This window comes from Bradysia coprophila, unplaced genomic scaffold (assembly GCF_014529535.1).
Source record: "Bradysia coprophila strain Holo2 unplaced genomic scaffold, BU_Bcop_v1 contig_732, whole genome shotgun sequence".
Classification (NCBI taxonomy): Eukaryota; Metazoa; Arthropoda; class Insecta; order Diptera; family Sciaridae; genus Bradysia; species Bradysia coprophila.
Genome location: NW_023503972.1, coordinates 5,807,390 through 5,830,026, shown reverse-complemented (window position 1 = coordinate 5,830,026; position 22,637 = coordinate 5,807,390). Strand labels below are relative to the sequence as shown.

General features: G+C 37.5%; 2 protein-coding genes and 1 long non-coding RNA gene across 3 annotated transcripts in view; 1 reads left to right on the top strand and 2 right to left on the bottom strand.

Annotated features, from left to right (window-relative positions):
* Window positions 1-488: 488 nt before the first annotated feature.
* Window positions 489-1,175, bottom strand: LOC119084361. Its single transcript, XR_005089050.1, has 3 exons — window positions 1,031-1,175; window positions 810-961; window positions 489-748 (listed from the first exon to the last, which is right to left on the bottom strand). It is a non-coding gene; the product is annotated as an uncharacterized LOC119084361 (long non-coding RNA).
* Window positions 1,176-7,176: 6,001 nt separating this feature from the next.
* LOC119084461 lies at window positions 7,177-9,958 on the bottom strand. The gene is made up of 5 exons (XM_037194444.1): window positions 9,728-9,958; window positions 8,455-8,721; window positions 8,224-8,389; window positions 7,571-7,690; window positions 7,177-7,509 (listed from the first exon to the last, which is right to left on the bottom strand). Exons 1-5 carry the CDS (start codon window positions 9,956-9,958, stop codon window positions 7,259-7,261), a joined length of 1,035 nt encoding a protein of 344 aa, XP_037050339.1. The 3' UTR covers window positions 7,177-7,258.
* A 7,992-nt stretch (window positions 9,959-17,950) lies between these two features.
* The window catches only part of LOC119084358 (Kv channel-interacting protein 1), a 67,545-nt gene continuing 62,858 nt past the window's right edge, over window positions 17,951-22,637 (top strand). The window contains exon 1 of the mRNA XM_037194304.1: window positions 17,951-18,833. The gene's annotated coding sequence lies outside the window, so the exon portion shown is untranslated. The remainder of the gene's footprint in view (window positions 18,834-22,637) is intronic.

Sequence of the window (22,637 nt, the reverse complement as noted above, 5' to 3'; positions counted from 1 at the left end):
TTCGGGCAGCCTAGAGCATCTCTAGGAGGATTTTTAACGCTACGTAAAATTCGCAGCGGACTTAATCCCAAATAACACACAATGTACAGCAATTACACTAGTGAGAACAGACAAAAACTAAGACGTGAAAATCAGGGTCGGGGTAACGTCAGGGTCGGCGGTATACGAAATGCTGTGCGTTCTTAACAAGTCGAGTTTTTGTGTGAAGTGTGTTCATTCGAGGCGAGGCCGAGGTCAATAAGTACACGAAAACGTGATTTTCCATTCGTGTGTTTCAGTTTATTCACCTCAGCTTCGCCTTGGATCAACAAAAATTGACACGAATGCAACTTGTTATGTACATTTCATGGACAAAACGATGAGAGCATACCGACAGCCCACAGAAAGGACACAAGGAAAAATGCACCTAGACACAAATATTCAAAAAATAAAAAAGGTGCAACCAGTCACACCATCCAGCAAACATAAACTGAAAACAAAGTTTGTATAACTTAGCGAGAATTTATATTTAAATTAAATAAATTTGTGATAACAAACATTTTTCACAAAATGTCTAAGAACTATTTCCGTCCAAAGAAGCCTGAGTCGTTGTAAGGGTTATAATCATAATTATTTGGCGAGTCGTTAAACGGGTTGAAATCAAAGTTATTGTAGGTTCTGCGGGCATTGTCATTAAATGGGTTATTGTCGTAGTTGTTGGGCGTATCATTGTATGGATTGTAATCGAAGTTGTTGTATCCTCCGTATCCTGAAAATGTTCAAGTTTTAGCTTTGTTTTACGTGCACTTGTGAAGTTGTTCATTTTATACCGAATTGACGAGCTCTTCGAACTAGTTGAGTTGGATTACCACTTAATGATTCAATTTTGATGTCAGATGGTTGTGCTGGTAACGATCTGCAATAAGCACATCCCAACACAGCGAATAACACGAGAAGAACAGCTTTCATTTTTAATTATCAACTAAAAATTGAATTAGAAAATCAATCAGTTAGTTTTGAACAACTTAAGTCCAATGGAAAATTGTCTCACTTTTAGTACTATATGCACAAAACACTTTCGTAGCCGAAACAATGGACAGAACTGCGATAGTTGTTATTTTGTCAGTATTCTTTTATACGTTCAGTTACACCGAAATTGATTGATGTTTCAAAGTGTTACTTTAGTTTCAACAAAAAGAATAGTTGTCAATGCCCACACATTAATACACTGACGATAACAATTAGTCAGTGTTATATTCGTCCTTATTATTTGACGAGAACTAGAGCTGAACATTTCTCTATTTTGCACATGTGAAAGATTTGCAACTCGTATGAAATAGCTCCTAGATCATTACTACGACATTCTCGACATTCTCCATCAACGAACTCAACCCCAGGAATTTAATTCTTCGTAGAATAAAATTGTTTTAAATCCGTTAAAAGTCACCATAGCACTACACTTTCTATGTTAATGCTAGGAGCAATGCTATGGCATTACTCAATTTTGTTATCAAGCGACGAGACAAATATCCTGCTCTGATCTCCAAGATCACTGGTCTGTTATAGCAAATATTCAAACCGTAACATCCATCGTCGAATAAAAAAAAAGTGGTTGGAAATCCGCTGATGCAAGTTGCAAATTCAATTCCTGCGTGCAGGAGTGAGTGAATAGCTTTACATTGAGTTGTTAAAGTGCATAATTTACAACAACTGGCTAGTCTCTCTTGCCAGCTCATGCTATTGTTTGTACCAATAGAATGGTAACGAAGAGATATTCAAAAATTCGAACTTCTCCTTCGATTTCGACTGCCTGGAGCAATGCCAAAAAATATGGGTAAACCATAATGGTTCGTAAAGTTCGTAAGTGTGGCGATTTAGTAGACTTTTGACATAAAATATATGGACGAAAAGTCAATTCTCGAAATTTTCATACTTACGAACTTTACGAACCATAATGGCTTACCCCAAATGTACGAGTGGAAATAAATCGAAATTTAAAGTTTTCAAATTTTCGAAATACAAATTTTGTTTGTGTCTCACCTCTCACTTTGACATTTCCCTGAAGCCCAGTTACGTTTAACTGATCCGAAATATTTTTATTAACACTCTATGGTCATCTCACACAATGTTACATTTGTGTGTAAGTAAAAAAGCCGGCTAAAACAGACTGATGAAATATCGGCTGTTGGGAAGTATGCACTCCAGTCTATTTTTTTCAGTGTAGAAAATTAGAGAGTCCAATTTTTCCTCTCTCAAAAGTAAAAGCAAAACTAAGATACCAACAGCCAAATTAGTTTTAAAATCACAATAATTTGACTCCCTCTATTTTCCATCTTAAGCTCATGACTTCGTTAACACATTGACGTTGTTGTGGAATTATTAGTTCTTCTTATAGTTCTTCGCATTTAATTATTTCCGACAATCATTGAGTATATAATAATACGTTTGATGCGGTATCAATATGACGTTTTAACCGGTTCTATAACTTCGTGTCTATGGCCATCACCAATGAATTTTAGCTCTCTGATTAATTATTTCAGACGCATGTGCTAAACGGAAAATAAACAATCACATTATTGGAAACTATCAGACAGGCTTATACATCCAAAATAAATAATAAAAATTTCGAAACCGGTTTTCCAAAAATTTGCGAAAATTCCTAATCAAGCAACAGTAATTTTATTCGAACAGATTTTGTTGTGATTTACGCCTATAACTCTTAGTAAGTCTGAGGTACAGTTTGTCTGGTTTGTTTTTGTTTTTTTTATTTGGATTGACCCTGACGAATAAATTTTGGGTTCATCATCACGCAAGCCTGTTTTTCCAACACAAACAAGTAGTAAAATTTAAAACGCAGATATCATTTTAACCAAGGACACCTCGTAATTGGCAGATTTTTTTTTAATTCTCAGAGTTTTTTTCCTAGAATTTCGCTTAAAGACAACGAATCCAGAGAAATATGTTTAGGTCTCGATCATCTTCACTGTCTTCAACTAAAGGTAGACTCTTTCCAATAATTATTGTATTCCCATGCGTGGTCAATGAAAGTTTAGAACAGGTATGGTCGATCGGCGAATTCTCCTTAAACGCACTCACATTTTATGTCAAAATAATATGAAAATGAGTGTGTTTAAGTACGAAAATCAAATTTTTATGTCCTCCGGGCGGACAATAGACCATACCTGGTTTACACTTTCATTGTGTGGTCACAATATAAAATATCAAATTGCTGCCAATTCATTTCAACGATCAATTATTAAGTTCAAAGTTACATTTTTCAGATTTCAGAACAAATCACTTTAAACTGATCCAATCCAAATCTGATACTACTGATGTAAAGATCAGTTTAAAATGTTTTCAAATGTCCTTATCAATTAAATGTCATTTCTTGGCCTACACATTCTTAAAATCGGCTTTTAACCTTGAAGACATGACGTCACATTTTTGGCCAAATGGAGAAAAATGTAGGTCATGCTGTCTTCTACATTTTTCTCCATTCGGCACAAAATGTGCCATCATGTTCAGATCGACCAAAATATTGAAAAGTAGAACGCATTCATCTCTACTTCTGATAACTAAGTATTTCTAGCAAAAATTAGCTACAACCCTCTTTCGAGTAATCAAATTCAATCAAATTCGATGGATCAGTATTAAATTTTCGGTGTTTCAATTCGCTAATGACAAGCTTCCTGTCTGCATCCGTTAATTTAAGGTCCAGACTGAAAACATTGAATGAGGTAGCGATTGGCACATAATTTGGATTTTGTGGAGTTCGAGGTCTCCAACAGTTCGCAAAGAGAGTCCATCTTAAATTGGTACCCTGCAGTATACTGATGTAGGATAGTGCTATACATGAAAATAGATATTTTTAGTAAATGTGTCGGAAGCATTGGAGTTTGTCATACTTTCTAGCCTTCTTCCATAAGTTCCTGGAGTTCCTTCGAAGCCAGTGCAAAGGAAAGGAAACTCAGCATCCGGAAAGGTGCACTTCTCTCGAATGAGAACTTTATAGCTACAAGCGCCATCTGAAAAACATGGAACGTGAACGAATCAAGATTACATGACAAGGGATAAAAATAGTTGAAAAGTCCAATCTTCGTGAATCTCCGCGTGAATGCGTGACTTACTATTTAATATAATGAGCCATTTTCATTGTTATCAATTTTATCTATATTCTACCAAACTCTGTTCCACCCCACCACTACTAGTAATCTCCTTTCATCACAGCTCAGCATTTTGTTGTTTTTACCTACGGCAATAGATTCTTCAATTCCGCTCCAAGGTGCTTCCATGTTCAACTGACTGAGGAATGTAGTGTTTGTTGGACAACGGTTTTGGAATCCCCAAGCGTCGGCAAATCGTGCAATATATTAAACTGAGGCCAGAGGCAGGTAGTGGAGCCCAGAATTCGCATACTTTCACAAGAAAGATTATCGTTGAAGAAATTTGAATAAAAAATGTTTATTTGCTTACCAGATCTCCCTGCACTTCAATTTCAGGTCCAATATCGCTACCAGTATCCAATGTACTCGGCTTACACTTTCGATTTTGAGAGTAAGAAAGTTCTTCCTCGTAGTGGCTTTTGACGGTACCACATTCAGTACAAGACGGACTGTCACTATTTGCAGCAGCAACAGCCACAACAACCAGTAGCAACCCGAAGAAAATCTTACTGTCTGGCATTGTGTCAAACAGAAAATTACAAAGTAAAACTGATCGCTGTCGCGTGCTGCAAAGCCTTTATAGTCGCCGCCAAGCTAATAAGATAAGTAAACGGTTTTGTTATGTAAGTAATTCACCTGCTTTACATTTTTACAATGTGAGTCGCTAACCTGAAAATATTGTTGTTCATGAAGTCGTTATCATTATCAGACATGAGAGCCGACTTGAAAGTATCGTTGGCGTTTTCCAAAAAAAAAATTCAAAGTCGAAAGGCTAAGCTGACTTTAGTACATTACGTATCTATGGAAAGTTTAGTTATCGACGAGAGTGTATCCCGCTGAAACGTACTGTTTTACCTAACAAATTTTGGAACTTTTTAATTTGCCTTCGGTTCGGGCCGCAATCACATAATTGAAAATATGAAGTTCCAGATTATTAAGTATTTTTACATGTTAACACCCGGTAAGCCTTCATTAGCAAGCAAGATATATCACCACCCTAGTAAAAGTTTTCAGTTCGTACTGAAATTCAGTTAGAGTTACCGATAGTCGCCAATGGCGACTCGCCATGGTTTTATTTTTCGATACAACAAATAATGGTAATCGGTGTATCCTCCTTATCACCCATAACCACTTACAGTGGAGGTGAGACGCAAGTCGTTTTATCCACTTACAAAAAAAGTGATATCGCTGGGGTGACAGCTTCGACCCGCAAAAGGAAAAGCAAAAATTTTAACGAAAAAGTTCTAGAGGAAAGTGAGCAGTTTAACAAAATTTTCATAAACTGCTCAGTTTTCTCAGAGCAGTCAATCTATTTTCTGCCAAAAGCTAACATGAATGCATGGTCGTTATTGCGGTCGTACAATTTTGATGTAGGCTAGAAATTTGCCAAGGGGTGAGCGCTCTTAATGTTTCTGCTTTCAAAGTATTGAACATCAATTTGTTAAAAGATAATATGGGTACACAGTTCGTGAAAAATGCATGCAAAATACATGAAAAAGTTGCAAAATGCGTGAAAAATGTGTTTAATCGCAGTCCAAAGTTAACGATTCACATTTTATTGGAATACAAACTATGCGCTATTGGTACCTTTGTCGAAAATAATTACCAATAGCGCTGAGTTTGGATCCTAATAAAATGGAAATTGTTAACTTTGGACTGCGATTAAACACTTTTTTCACACATTTTGCAACTTGTACGAACATCATTTTTCATGCATTTTTCACCAACTGTGTATTAGCCATTTTAGGCGAGTACACAGTTCCTGAAAAATGCTTGAAAAATGACTGAATAATAGCATACGGTCCACTGGCTGAAAATTGTTTGAAAAATGTGTGGAATTACAGTCGACAGTTTCCAATTTATATTTTTTTTTGCAATTCCGGTCCATAATCATCACCTTTCCATGCATCCATTTAATGTCGTTTTGAAGGTATTTATTTCACTGTATTCCTGAACACAGTGCGATATCAACTTTTTTTCGCAAGCTAAAGAACCTATAACCTTCAGCGAAGGCTAAATTGTTATAAATAAAAATCTTGCATTGACCATAAATCGAACCCCCGACACCAAAAGGTTTTTGAACACAAAGCAGCGACTATAGCCATTCGGCTATAGAGTCACACAATTACGTCAAATGAATTTCTGTATACACAAGAATTTTGGAACAAAATGTAGGACATGTTTTGCATTGGAAAGGTGATTATGGCCCGAAATTGCGAAAAACGTTGTATCTACCACGGTAGGTATGCCGGTATTTTTTCGCACACGACGTCCTGTCGACCTCGGCTTCGCCTCGGGTCGACAATCGACATCTAATGCGAAAAAATACCTTCATACCTACCTTGGTAGATAAATAACTATAATGGTACACATCTACTGCGCTATTGGTAACTTTGGTGAAATAAAATTACACAGTGGTTGTATACCGTTTAAAACGAAAATTGGTAACTTTGGACTGTTATGAACCACACATTTTTTAAACATTTTTCAGCTAGTGGACCGTCATTTTTCAACCATTTTTCAGGAACTGTGTACTCATCTTTTGAAAGTCATTCCACTTGTTCGGTTTCAATTTGTCTATCTTTCTATAAGGAAACGGCAAAACCATTTTTTGCGGATTTCAATTTGTCTATCTTTCTATAAGGAAACGGCAAAACCATTTTTTGCGGATTTCAATTTGTCTATCTTTCTATAAGGAAACGGCAAAACCATTTTTTGCGGATTTCAATTTGTCTATCTTTCTATAAGGAAACGGCAAAACCATTAATTTATCTGATGGATTTTTTTTTGTTTCAGTGATTCAGTCTGTGATAATCTATTAAACGTTAAGTCTGACAACTGCACTGGAAAAGAAGTACGCATGCACCGTATGTGCCAAAAAATTTAGCGGAAAGTATGAATTGGAACGACATAAACGTTCCAGGTTCGGATGTTTACATAACACTACACATGTGTGTTCCTCATGCAATAAGGAATTTGGACACAAAGGGAATAGGAATCGCGTTCCATAAACATTAAAATATATATTTATCCATTTATTTTCACGATTGTGAGTGAAAGTTACACATTACAAAATGAAGGTGTCGAACTACCACTGAAAACAATTCCTAGGAAAATTAACTGCAATTCGTGGTCAAGTAGTCGAATTCAATTAGATTCGACGGATGAGTATTGAATCCTCGTTTCTTCAATTCTCCAATGACGAGTGCTCGGTCCTCGGCCGAAAATTCCGGATCCAAATTAAACACATTGAATGACGTAGCAATTTCCTGAGACATTGGATTTTCTGGACTCTTTGCTCTCCAACAGTGCACGAAGAGCGTCCACCTTAAGTTTGCACCCTGCAGTATACTGATGTAGGATAGTGCTGTAAGGAAAAAAAAAGAAATTTTGAGGAAATGTTTGGTGAGCATTAGAGTTCGGCATACTTTCTAGCCGCCTTCCGTATGTTCCTGGAGTACCTTCGATTCCTTTGCAGAGAAAAGGATATTTGACGCTTGGAAATATGCATTGTCTACGTATGAGGTTGTTATACCCACATGTTCCATCTGTAAAAGCGTGGAATCTTTTAAAAATGCAGAACGAATTTTGGCTCAATTTCGTTAAAAATGTAAATTGGTCTTTGCCACTAGCAAAGTATTTGTTTTTGTCTATTCAACTCAGTCATCGCCATTGTCTCAATTAATATATGATGGGTCCACCAGTCTTAGCACATGTACCATTAGTCGGCCACTTATTGCTCTTTCATTGATATTTCTTTATAAATGAAAGAACAATAGGTGTCCGACTATTAGTACTTTTGGTGCCGCTAACCTTCAGGCCTGGACTGGCCATACGACTTAGAAAATTACAAATGATTTTATTGAACTTGCTATATTGTCGCCTTTCAATAGAGTTTTTTTACGCTTTTTCTTCACTTGGGTGCTTATCTCCTACATTTCACAAGAGCGCCTTTTGGTAGACATCCCTTGACATAGAAACCGATTTTGTACACAACAAATTCGGTTCCGTATGGAAGTTGATAGTCTTTATCGGTCTTGTTCAAATTTCCTTCTGTTCTTTCTGTTCCTCATATTTTTACCTGCCGCAATTGCGCCACGAGTACCACTCCAAGCTGTTTGAATGTCCAACTCTCTCAGGAAGGTGGTGTTTGTAGGACAACGATTTTGGTATCCCATAGCATCGGCAAGTCGCGCGACGTAATATACTGACGCCAGTGGCACAAAATGGAGCTCATAATTCGAATACTTCCATACAAAAAGTAACGCATTAGAGAGAAATTCGAGCACAGGAAATCCGAAATCAGTCTTACCAATCCTCCCTGAACTGTAATCGTTGGCCCAACATCACAACACTGAATCCCTCTATCCAATCTACTGGGTCTGCAGTGTGGATTTCGGGAATAGGAAAAGGTTTCCTCGTAATGAGTTTGGATAACAGTATTACGAGGAGTACATACAGCTGTGGAAGCCTCAGCCGCAGCTAAAACTAAGATACTGAAGAGGATCTTACTACTCAACATTGCATCGACAATTGGACGGTCTTTACTTTTCCGTTGCGATACAGCAAACTGAATGAACTGTTCGAATGTTGGATGTTTTTATAGTAACAATGGAAGTGAATATAACAAAGGCTCTTCGAGAAAACAGGGTCAACAGATTTGTAAACAGAACAGACGTCCTTCCGGACTCAAGTTTTAAAAAGTCTGACCCACAAAAAAAATAGCTTTTGCTTGTGGAATTAATATAATGGCATAGGGTGGCGGCAGCAGTCTTCGGATATGCACCAGTTGTCGGATACCTATTGTTCTGTCAGTCATAGAACAATTTATCAATGAAAGAGCAATATGTGTTCTGCTGCTGGAATAGTGCTACAAGTTTGGAGGCAAATATAATTCGTGTAACGACCGTATATGTATAACTCTAAACTTAGAAAGGAAATAGTTTGTCGTCGACTAACATTTATACCACAAAAAGAACATGAATTTTAAATGTGGGTTTCTTCAGAACAAAAAAAAACGTAACGCCTAATAGAATTTCACACTTGCTCAAATAACTACGAGAATGGCTCATTCACCACTTTTTGTGTCTTTCTTCATTTTGAACAGCGTTATATTCAGCAAGTAATTTTTTTTTTGTATATTTAGTTTATTCAATCAAATTAAGTACGGTGGAGTGCTTGCTCCTAAAGCCGAATTGGCTGTTGGGTAATAGATCATTTTCATCACAGTATTCTAGCATTCTAACATAGAGAACTTTTTCTAGGATTTTACTCAGGCCATTTAAGAGACTGATGGGTCTAAAATTCTTTGCCTCATTTGCCGGTTTACCCGGCTTCGGAATCGGTACAACGTGGGCTGTCTTCCATGAACTGGGGTAGTATCCCAAACTCAGAATACAATTAAACAACTTAGCCAGAAGTACATGTGCTGAAACAGGAAGTTTCTTCAGGACAACGTTCGGAATAGCATCAGGTCCACTAGACTTTTTGTTTTTAATACCTTTAAGAATACGGCTGATTTCATCAGCGTCTGTCAATCGAGGTTCAAATAAATTTTGCGCGACCAACTGAGAGAACGAACTCACCTCAGACAACACGACTACATCAAAATCAGGATCACCCATTTCTCTATTCTGTCGGTGAACGTCGCCATATACTTTAGCAATGGCGTTAGCTTTATCGAATGGATTACTAATTAGAGAGCCATCACTTGCCTTCAGTTCGGGCACCGTCTTTCTATTATCACCCAAAAGTTTATTGATATTTTTGAACATTTTACTGTCTGGTCTGATTTGCTTCAGCTTATTCATAAGCATATGGGAGTCCCTCGCATCAATACTAGCCCTTATGTACTTGTTCAAACGATCAATTTCAAATTTCAACCCGGCATCATTAAGTTTTCGCCGAAAATATGCCCTCCTCAATCTTTTCTTCTCTGCAATGCAGTCCCTCAAATGTCGTGAGAAATGGTTCTTTCCAGTAAAACACTTCTTAGGTACAGACTCATCCATTGCAATTCCAATCACTTCAGTCAAATGCTCAACGCAACAATCAATGTCATTGGAATCAATCAATGTACCCAATTTTAGTCCATCGTCAACTACTTCCATGAATCTAGCCCAATCTGCTTTATTGTACATAAATTGTTTAACGGGGGCCTCGTATGATAAGTCATCATCAATGTTCAAAATGTATTGAACGGGGCAATGGTCAGGGTTGAGCTCAGTAATATTACTACTAGTCGCTCTAACACCTTTAGCCAAAGCCAAATCTATTGTGCTAGGATTTGATTTACTCCTATAGCAGGTGTATGCATTCGGATGAACCAGTTCAGCGACATTGTCATCAACAAGAAATCTGTACAAGACATTACCGTTACTATTATTATCAGAGTTATGCCAGTAGCAGTGTTTAGCATTGAAGTCGCCCCCCAATCACATCTTAACTATAGCATAACGTCGTATGGGATTTCAACACCAACACCGGTAGCATCACCCATTGGCAGCTATTGGCAAGCGGGTCCGAATGTGTGCACTTTGTCCCCACCTTCGACGGATTCACCGAAGTTATGGAACCGGACCACCACATCATCAACGGTACTGAAAATGCGGAGTCTACAGCAGCGATACAACCCAACGAAAATGCTGCGACGGATGAGTTTGAAGTGTCAACCATTACAGTCGCTAATACGTCGCCCCAGCCATCTACAACACCACTCGCAACACAATTTCAAAATATGAATATGGACGGTACAATGGACATTGAATCGAACGATTCAGTTCCCAGATTCAATTGGGATGGACCGGATTACGACACAGAAGAAGAAGTGTTCAACGATCAGGCTGGCGTAGATAACGTCGATGCAGCAACAGTGACGACAAACGTTGCAGAGGAACAGTTCCATTGGGAACGATACGCGGAACAACGTCACGACGGTTGGATTTGTTTCATTTGTGGAAATACGCTTGCTAACAAATGTAATACAAAGCGTCACGTTTTCAGTAAACATTATCCCGACCGTCAAACATTACGAGAGTGCCCAACGTGCCGTAAATATTTTCCACAAGAGAACCATTCATATTATCGCCACTGCGCTAATGGTCACTTTGAGCTGACAGACACATACGTCATTATGAAAGATGACGACACCAACAAAAGCTTCCGATTAGTGACGCTCCTCGATGATTTCACCGCACCAGACGTTATCTATCAAATCGTATTTATTCCATGGGTCGACACATTCGGCAATCATGTACAGCTGTCCATCGGCATTACTAGCCGGGCTAACGTAACTCTCTATGCGTCGGAAACCTGGTCAAAAATCAGGAAAGCGCTACGCCAACATCAGATCAAAGTCGTGTCATGTGGAAGCGCAGTGGTCGCAGCTGGTTACCACGACATCAACATGGATCCGAAAGCTGCATTCGCATCAGATATCCTGTCTTGCGGTCTTTCGGTTGCGAATAAGTCGAAAGCGTACTGCCGGGAATTGCTGGACAGCATTCACCATTACGCTCCACATGATGTGTTCGGTTATCTAGCAGAGGTGGAGCACCACATTGTTACAAAATTGAAGGCTGCAGTCGACAGCGGCAAAGTACCTGTACATAATTGCGAAGCCATGTTCACGACAGCGACTGGAAAATCCACATCGACAAATTACCGATGCAGAACATTCGACATACGGTTGATATCAAACATATTGCAATTGTGTGGTCTATCCGAAGAAATTTAATGGAAATATACACAAACCGATTTCATTCATCATTCTGTGGTTTCAGTTTCGGTATTGTCACAGGTGCCATATTAGCTACATTCAGCCCATTCTAATGTTTGACCCCGGTTAAATTGAGAAATTGAGAAAGAAAATTTTTTTTACAGTCATTGAGACTATCGACGACAGCTTCATATACAAATACGTAGACGACATCATTGCAGCAATTGATTACGATAAGATTGATTTATTGGAAGAAGCCATTTCGAGCCAACAGAAAGGTCTCAATCTAAAGAGATACAGAGAGTAGACTCAAACAACGAAGTGAATTATTTGAATCTAGCACAATGACTTCTAAATTAATTTGATTTTTTTTTCTCTCTCTCAATTTGTTCGGTTTTTTTTTAACTTCTTCTTCCTAATATCTGTGCGCCAAAAAAGCGTCGGTATATATCTAACCTGTTGACGGTCTATATAGCACGGTAAGTCATCGACATTTTCATATCTGAATAATTTATAGATTTTTAATAATTCGCTAAACTGAGAGACTGGACATTTTTACCATTCTTCCTTAATATGAACACGATAGCCAGAAGTTTCGAAACAGACATCGCCACTTACGAATAAAATAGGCGATGTGCACATGGTACCATCGTCTTATACAGCAAAACTTATCTTAAAACAAATGAAGTAAAAGATTTCATTTCAGTCTGTCGAAAGTACTTCGAACGAATCAAGTAATAGATTCGATATGATAATGATATGCTGAGCCGTTTGTGAATGGTTTAATCGAATTTAAATCAATCGCGTCGTTTTGTGTTCCCATCACAGTGTTTCGATTAGCAGATTTGTTGATGTTTTTTATTGGTTTTGTGATAGACAAATTAAATATTTATTGCGAAAAATACTTGACGAAAAATAAAGTGGGATTACGTTGACGACTGTCTATGGAAAGTGACTCTTAGGCAATGACTCTTTGCTACGTAGCATTCGACACACACTGATTCAAAAACCTGTTCAAATATTTAAAATTCTTAAAAATTGGCACACTTTTGCGATCAATTGAATTGAACTTTACCTCGAACTTTACATCCAAGCATTTTAATTGTGATAATTCGACAGTTCATCGTAGACAAATTTGGCAAAACCAAGTCTGGTCCTCCTAATGATGCAACAAGAGTGGTGTAACCAAGAGCATAGATTTATTTGTTGTTAGAGAATCGTAAACGACAATTTTATTTTATTCTTATTTGTATGCCATAAACATCCTCGCTTCACGGTCTTGATAACATCACATCTATTGACGAAAACAACCACTTTTAACAACTTATTGCATAAATTACTGAAGAATTTGGAAACTGTAGACGTCTCTGATGCTTAATTGTTATTTATGACATCGAGTGCTCTAGAGCCCAATAAAGTACGTTGTTCAGAGATTCATACAACGATGTATGTAACAGAGACATCTAAAGTTTGCCAATTTGCATAAATTGTTGTGTGAATCTTGGTGCGAAGTACTTTATTAAGCTCAGGGCGCCAAATCTCGTGAATTTTGTTGAAGAAGTGAAGTTGTCACCTTAATGCACAGATTGCATCTGATTCGTAACTTTTAAAATGACAACTGTCAAATTAAGAATTGTTTAAATTCGCTAGAATCGACGCCCAGTGTCCCAATTCTCATACGTTTGTAACCTTAAGAATTCGTAACTTGACAGTCGTTATAGGATTTTATATGCGCAACTGTCAAGTTGCGAATAATTGGAATTACGAAAATACGAGAATCGACGCTCAAGATGTGTAATTATGACACGAGGCCGTATGCCTAATAAAATATTTTAGTCTCGATGTCATAAATAACCATTAGAAGCTCCTCTACCAAACTTATTAGAGAACGATTCGGGAAAATAGTCTGGGTAAGGGAAGAGAACTGACTCTGTTGTGCACCTATTTAAATGAGGTTAAATGTTTTAAATCTGGAGACGACGTTTTTAAGGGTTTGCACAGAGAATATGGGTTTCATTGCCGCAGCGTACAATCTTTCGCATAATTTTATGTGAACCGAAAAGACCTCATCCTGAGCCTGAGAGCACATGACATCGAATGAAATATCTCCATATCTCAATATGCCATTGTGGATGTTTGCATAAATTTTCGGATGTGACAATTTCTATTAAGATGAAAATATTTCCAAACTTACAAACGTCACGCCGCCGCGCCATCCAATATAATACGGATAATATTGATGTGTTTTGGATGAAAACAAAACAATATTTCGCATAATATACGCCATAATATTGGATAACAAACTCTTTCCTTCCTTCCTTCCTACTTTCCAAGCATTTCCCTTTGACTTATATGACTTGATATCCTCAAATTGTGAAGGCACAAGAAATAGTTATGCATGAAGGCAGGGCGTGAAACTGTATTCTTGACTATGCCAAAATTTTATTTCTTCATTTTGATTTAATGTTTCTTGTTGTATGTATCACATTTTTGACCTAAATTTAAAATTCCGTTTTTTTTCCTCGTCCATACATGATAAAACGGAAATACAAATAAAATATAAAACGACCGAATGAATGAATGATGAAAGATGTATTGATTTCGTTGGCTGTTTTATATGGAAATATAGCTTAAAGCTGGCGTAGTGTAGGCTTGTCGCATGTCAGAATACATCCGCATTCGCATTTAAATTTCATTTCATTTCATTTTTATTCGAACGAGAGACTTTGTGTGCTGTTATGCTTGAGTTAGGCAATTTGTCGACGAATTTTTCCAAATAATTTTTTAGTTGTAACGGATTCGAGATCAGGTTCGGGTTGACCTGTTGCAACTCAAGTTCATCCGAGCCGGATTACATCCAGAACCTGAAATTTTCACACCAGAAATCACAAATTTCTGATCCATCCTGGAAAATTTCATGTCAGGTTCGGGTCAAACAAGAAAGTTCAGGTCCGATCGGAGTGGTAATGTGTTTTGCAAAAAACCGCGCTCAAACAAAAAATGATTCGAATGTTTGGGGAAGATTTTTCTCTCACTTTGATACTACAAAACAGATGGGCATGGGGATCGAGACCAGTGTAGTTATTTTTTGAGCTCAAAGTGCCCGAAAACCCGACACATTTTTTTTGGTTTGACCAACGCACTTCAAGCAAAAGTGCTTCGAGTGATAGCTGCCAAATAGAGTACTATTTTGTCTGAAAAATTATTCTAGATTTTTTTACAGTGTACAGTTTGATACACTGTACCGTTTTAGTGCTCTATTTAGAGTACCACTCATGCTTGAAGTGCGTTGGTTTGACCCACCAACAAGACGTCATTGGGACGAACGTAGGTGTGTTTCCCACTCAGGGCACAGAGTAGCCAACCCATCATGCCACCATCAGTGAACATGCGAAATTTTTTAATAAAGGTCGAGCTTTTCCTACTATGATGAAATATAGTCAACGTAACTTTACAAACAAATCTCAAATGATTTCAAAAATGGCATTTCTGTATTTATACCCAACAATTCTGTTTTCATCAAGAGCACAGCACAACAGAATTACCATTTATTTGTAATAGGCTTAATTAAATATTAATTCTCCAACAAAATGACGTTACTCTAAGAGCACCTAAACAGTGAACATCTATCCAACTGTACAAGGAAAAATCGCATTTTCACTCGTTATGTAAGTAACTGTTTACCTTAATGAAATCAAAACATCGCGGTGCATCGATGTAAATTGTATCTGCAGTAATATTGCATTATGTGACTATCCACACCCACCACACCCTCTACTTTAGAAATGTAAAAATCTTAGAAATAAGTTTTTATCACAAGTAGGACCGCAAGCATGTCAAATGTGCCTTGTCGACTAATTGAAACTGTGCACAGATTGTCGCAACGTACTAAGACCAATGGTTCGTACAAGCTTCAGTTTAATTTTAGAAAATTTCCATTCTGAAAACCCTTGAAGCATAATAATGAGTAATGAAGGTACTATGCACCTGGCGATTTACATAACCACCGTGCTATTTTAATTATACTAACGGAATATACACAGTCACGACAAATGGAAATACTTTGTTACTGGAAAATATAATTTCAGCATTTTATGCAAATTATATATATGAACCAAATGTAACAAAATGTGTATTGTCATTGCAATGGACGACCGCACCAAAGTTTAAATTCAGCAATTCAAATTTTAAAAGTTTTCTTTCGAAAGTGGCCCAGTCGCCCAGTCCTAGTTCTAAAGTCTTTTATTTCCTTTCAATAGAAGTTTGCCTAACTAAATTATTCAAATCCCAACAGACGGCGTCAATATGTCTCTTGGTTCATCACATTATAATGTGTGTAAAATGCAAGTACACCATGTACGAAAGCTTGAAGTGCGTTGAATCGCATACAATTTCGAAAGCGTGCATGCATAAATGGACGCGAATGACAATAACACGATAAAGAAGCATATGCAACGAAATGCACTAGGACTTAATCATATACCCACTGCACACATGTTGTATTCATAAGCAAATACTCGCAGATATGCAATATGCATGTTAGACCGAGAGCCTGGTGCATATAAATTCGTCATTGGGGACACACTTAGAAAATTAGATCGTATCTGTAACGAAATATATGGCACATGGTCCTTGAGGTGAGAAATCCTTGTAAAGCCCTTCCTTGGACTACCAAGCTTTTGCTTTTCGTTAAATCTCAGGATTTGACCCATTTTCAGGTCAGTGTCAGGTTAGTCCATCAATAACCCTTGTGTCCTAGTATGTATTGCGTACGTAATTTCACAATTTACAGTCACATGAAGGACTTATGAGTGGCATTGACATTTCCCTGCCGGCGAGAAATAAAACACTTTCACAGCGCGCCTTCTAAAACAGACTCTGCAATAATGCATTCTTCATCAACTACTGGCCCCATCAGCTATTAGTTCACAGGTTTGATGTAATAATACACCTATCTACAGTGTGTAAACGAATATCACAGTGGGAGAATATTAAATGAAGAACTTAACTCCATCTACGGTTCGACAATGTATTCACTTATATTATGATGATGATATACGTATAGACGTACACGTTGACGTTTCAGATAAGTAACAGTGATATAATAAATGGGAAAACGCACTCTCATACGCTATGTGTGTACAAACATTATCATACACACATCGACGAGATAAAGCTTTTACACACCCGAACACATTTTCCACATTTGCACGAGATATACTTTATGTTTTCCAACTCTTCTTGAATATAATATGTGAAAAACCGACACTGTGAGCATGCGCAGACAAAACGATAATTCAACAGCCCCCAATATTTTATATGTGTGAGGAAAAATTAAGAGAATAATTTTACCGAGGTGAATCGGTTTGTTCGGCGCTATTTTACATTCGATGGAAAATGGATTTTTCATTGTTTTTCAATCAACAATTACGCAACCGATTTTGTTTTTGGGCTCACTGAAAATTATGTCGAGCTTTTAGCTCGCATGTCATTTTGAAACGAGACGGAAATTCATGCATTTCAAAATATGGAGTGGAGTGGAGTTGTAAAAGTTGTGAAGTCCAGTTCACTCTCTCATGTTGTTGGGAATTCGTAATATTAATAGGCTCATCAACGCACTTCAAGCATGAGGGGTCCGCTAAATATAGTCATTTTTTCACACAAAATAGTACTTCATTTGACAGCTGTCAGTCGAAGCACCTTTGCTTGAAGTACGTTGGGTTGATCGAAAATCACTACAAACATAAATTTGTGATTTTTCTGAAGCATGCAGTCAGTGCCGCCTTCTTATATGAACACTTTGGGCAAATACACGTAACGAAAAAAAAATTTTTTTGAGTCACCTGAAATATTTGATGCCCTGAATTTGTATCGCAAATTTAAAAATTGCCTTGGCGGCAAGAAAGCTAAATTGGACACCGCACACAACCTACAGCAATCCATCCACTCAATCATATCACAATTTTCGGCAAAGAGAATTCCAACTTTTTTTTTTTCAACCATCCACTACTCACACACAATCGCACGGAGAGCACCCTCTCAGTGAAAAGCGTTTTCTTGTCCGGGCAAAATTTTTTCCTCGACTCTGCAAATTGTTCGTCGATGGCTTGAACACAGTGTGAGTTGGAATACACCCGACATGGTGTCGAAAATCAGTTTCCATTATACCGATTGTGTGTGCGGGATATTTTCAATTTGATTTTTTTTTTCTCTTCTTCAAATCCTTTACTAAAGGGTCGCAAATGGATGAGTGGATTTTTGAAGATTATTGTGGAAAGTTTGGCTTAAACACTGGCATTCTCAAATAAATAAAATAAAATAAAATTCGGCAGATTCAAAGGATCATTACCGAAATCGGAAAACTGATTTTGCCATCTAAAGGCAAGGGAAAAACGGGAGAAAATAAAATAAAAAAGTGAAAGGAAACGAAAAGCCCGTCTCGTGATATTTATTGACGGTTTAATAATTTCCAACCACATCAAGCGCGGTACGTACTGTGTATCGCTTTTTGTTTTATGAACGGGATAATGTGTTATTTTTCTGTATGGCGGTAATCGAGCGAGGCATATAATGATGTGTTAGCTTTGACTACTGGTAATAAATTAAATCGGTGACGCGCCGTATGTGTGCTTTGTGCTGATAAATTATATTTGCGAAGGGTATAATAAAAGCCAGTGATTTGTGGGTATTATTTCGTTCCGTTGAAGAAAATAATTAGAATACTGGTTTGTCATCATCGAGTACACACATCGTTTACCCGGAACATACAGAAGAAGTAAAAAAGAATCGGAGAGTAACACCCCACCGCACAGTGTAAACAAAACGATCCGTTGTGGATTCATTTTTTTTGTGTTTGCTCTCAAACTTGAAATGATTTTTCAATGAAATATAGTGGAGCTTTTGATGGTAGTGCGTGTACGGCGGCGATTCGAAACGTTATAATCTTGGTTAACATAAACTTGGTCAAGGAAAGTGTAAGTCTCAGTCATTATACGATTTTTTTAAAATAGAAAATTATTTTTGGTGGCGGTGGCGATTGTTTAATGTCTTGCTGTACCGCAACTATTGCACACGGTTACTTTATAGGTCCACAGTCCAGATAAAAAAAAAATTGAATTTTCGTCACATTGAACATCGACAAAGTAATTAATTGAGTAAAAATTTGACTGCTCCCCCAATTAAATGTCCCACAATTTCAAATCAAAGTATTTTCATGTCCAAAGAAAACTTTTTTTTCATTTCTTTTTTAGAGACGAAAAGAAGAAGAAGAAGAAGAAGCAAAAAAGAAACTTTCCTCACACTTTTTCATTTTATTATCTTGATGAATGTGCAGTGATGTTAGGTACCTTAACATTTGTAACCATCATTCAGAAAAATTGTGAACATCGTTTGTTTGTGTGTGTAATATGTGTATCTGTGTCGGTATGTGTGTTGTGTGTGTATCTTCATAAAACAGAGCGAATATTGTTAGAGCTTCTGACGTCTGTTAGATAAGAACCGAAAAATGGAAATGGGAAAAAGTGTCGAGGTCATGCTCAAGTTTGTGTCATGCTCATCGGGATAATCATCTCGTGAGAATTTGTCATAAATTTTTGGTTGTGCGGTATACTTCGTATTGTAACATAAACTGTGTGTCGTTTCATTTTGCGAGACCGTGTCTAGAGAAAGTTTGTTGCTGATTAGAAGCGGGTGCGATAGTTTTTTTTTCTTCTTCCTTTGCCTCTTGTTCGTTTTCGTCGTTGCTGCTACATAAACGTACAAACCATACCATTTTCGGTGGTGTATATAGAGAATATGGCTTTGAATTAATTGCAACACGTACTCATATTCATCAAGAAGAGTGATACACAAGACTGGTCTTATCATTTTAATGTTTTCTTATTAGAGATGAGAATTTTTTTTTTTCGGTTGCTACAAAACTCTGAAAAGAACAGATTTATGACTAAGACGGGTGAGGGTGTAGCATCAAGTGTAAGCTCGTTTGATTTTCCATCCGAAATCCGTCTGACTTAAAATTCTTTTTCTAAATTCTCAACCAAATCCTTCGATTTGAGCAATTTATTGGAGTGTAAGAGAAGGGGTGTATATAAACAGTGTAGCGGTAACGAATTGACGTAAATGCTATTTTCTTCTTCCCATAAATATATCCTGCCTGAAACCCATTTACTATATACATCCATCTAACTCTGTTACCTAATGTTTCCACACTTATATACTCACCGAGTGTTTATTGGGTCAAGTATGACGCATGTTTTATGTCTCAATTTCATGTTTTATTTTATACTAAATGCTTGGTGGTTTAAAAAAAAAACGAATGTCGTGACTGTCTATTAGACCATGCCACTTTGAAATGGAAATCTATTTTTTTTCCGGCGGATGTCTTTGTTCGTACCTAACATCATTGGAAAATCATTGTTGAACAATTTTTTCCAAAAAGTAATTTCCACGCATCGCACCAACAATTTTAGTTTTCCATACGAATTGAATGTTTACCAAAAATAACAGATCTTACAAACACACTTGACACATTGCGCAGAGCCGTATCTACATAATAAGCCAATTAATTTGATGCAAATTGATTTGATTTTTTTATTTGTCCGTCGACACAATTTAAGTTTAATTATATCAATACGAGAACAATTAATTACTTACTAATGCACTATAACCGCATAAAAGAAGGCGGTGTAATTATTGAATCAATTGCACTTTGAGTTTGCAACTACTCTACGAGGAGACTTCAAAACTTATTAATACAACACAGCCCTAGCTTCCGCAATATTTTTTTACAACAATGCAATGGTTCAAACAAAGGATCAGTAGGCTTAGTGAAATATGTATTGGTGTTGATATACATTAACTTGATCAACAAGTTTTCAACAAGTGTGTCTATCAACGCGGTTTAAAATTTTTATACGTTTTCGACAAAAAATGAACTCCGGTAGCGAAAAATCGATTTGGTTGATCGGGGAAGTTACCCCCAATCTTCCCAACGGCTCGGTGACTGTGCGAGACGTTTTGCGGGTGTATTATTTTTACCGTTCGGCGCTCCTGAAACAAAGAAACACGTGCCTCAACAGCTTGGCTAAAGATTTACAGAATCTTTATCTTCAAAAAGGAATACCTATCATGTCACCTAAAGATATTGCTCGGAAGATCAACAAAGCTGTTGTAGACCATGAGTCATATAAAAAAAGCATGTTCCGAGAAACGAATTCACAAAAAAACAAGGAAAAAAAATTTATTGACTTTCTGAACAGTCAATTCGATATTTTTCCGAAGCCAAATTACCACCACAATAAGAAAATGAAGCTACAATCAGAGCTTGAGAAATTGAAGGTAGAATTGGCTGAGACACAGCAATGTGATGTAAACACTAACGATGAGGAGATTGACGATATATCCATCGAACAAGAGCAGGTGCGAAACGATTTCGGAAATGACGACGACGTTGACTTCGAATCGACCCTTTCGAATTACCAACGAGGGAAATTATTGAGTGGATCAACCACCAAACAATCGAGTGTCATGCAAAAAATCATCGACAGTCCAGAAGTATCTTCAGTTCTGGATCGCACTCGTTATACTGCCCCTAAATTCACATTGCTCTGCGCTGCAATGGCCAGAGCGATTGGAGAAAATGTGGAAGACTGCACTCTGTCAGTCTCGACGTGCTACCGCCGCAGAAACATACACCGAGATCGAATTGTCAAAGTTTTCAAAGACGATTACATGTCTTCAACAAAGGCGAATTTGATTCTGCATTGGGATGGTAAAAAATTACCAGACACCACGAACGACAATTTGTCACTGCGTAAAAGCAAAGTCGAAAGACTTGCAGTTGTCGTCAGTGGAATCGACAAGGAAAAAATCATCACGATTGCAAAAACCGAAGATGGAACCGGTTTTGTGATTGCTGACACAGTGCATGAGTACGTGACCGAATGGAAATTGTTGCAGTCGATTGTCGGTATTTGTACCGATACCACAGCATCAAACACTGGCATTCACAACGGATCGGTGGTTGTTTTTCAACGATTAGCCAGTCAGAACTTTCTTTATTTCGCATGTCGACATCATGTCGACGAACTAATCATCGGTGGAGTTTTTATTGGTTTGTTTGGCGAAAGCACCGGACCGAGTCCAGAAATGTTTGAGAATTTTAAAGCCGGTTGGCCATTGATCGATCAAACTTCATTTAAAGTAAGTGTACTGTCTGAACACTACATTGAAAATAATCGTTCGTTGCAGAGATGTTGTCTTTTCTATGTCAACTTTTAGCGACGTTTTAAATATTTGAAGTACCAGCTTTCTAATTAATTTTTTGTTTTTAATTTAACAGCCGTTCGATATGAGATCGTTTAAGACCAACACGTATATCAGTTCACTGAGAGACGGTATTATTACCTACGTGGAATCGGTGCTGGCAGATAAAATCAAAAAACACGAACTGAAAGGTGATCATCGGGAAATGCTCGAATTGTGTTTGATTGTGCTAGGCAAGCCGCTACATAATTATAAGTTTCACGTCCCACACGCATGCAGCAATGCACGATGGATGGCCAAAATTATTTATTCGCTGAAAATGTTCCTGTTTCGACATCAACTGAATCTCTCCAAATCCGAAGTCTTGAGCCTGAAAAATATATCCTTATTTATATGCCTGGTTTATGTTCAGCACTGGATGCAATGCTGTGTCGCAAGCAACGCTCCATTCAACGATTTGGTTTTTGTAAAACAATTGGACCAATACTCTGCTGTGAACAAACAAATTGCAAAGC

Excerpts from the sequence above, each read along its gene's own strand:
- LOC119084461 (XM_037194444.1), bottom strand. The coding sequence starts at position 9,958 with ATGCTTATGAATAAGCTGAAGCAAATCAGACCAGACAGTAAAATGTTC. Across the intron at positions 8,722-9,727 it reads ATGTAGTCGTGTTGTCTGAG|TTCATTCAGTTTGCTGTATC; the intron begins GTGAGTTCGTTC and ends ACATTCGAACAG. Across the intron at positions 7,691-8,223 it reads TCGTGGCGCAATTGCGGCAG|ATGGAACATGTGGGTATAAC; the intron begins GTAAAAATATGA and ends ACGCTTTTACAG.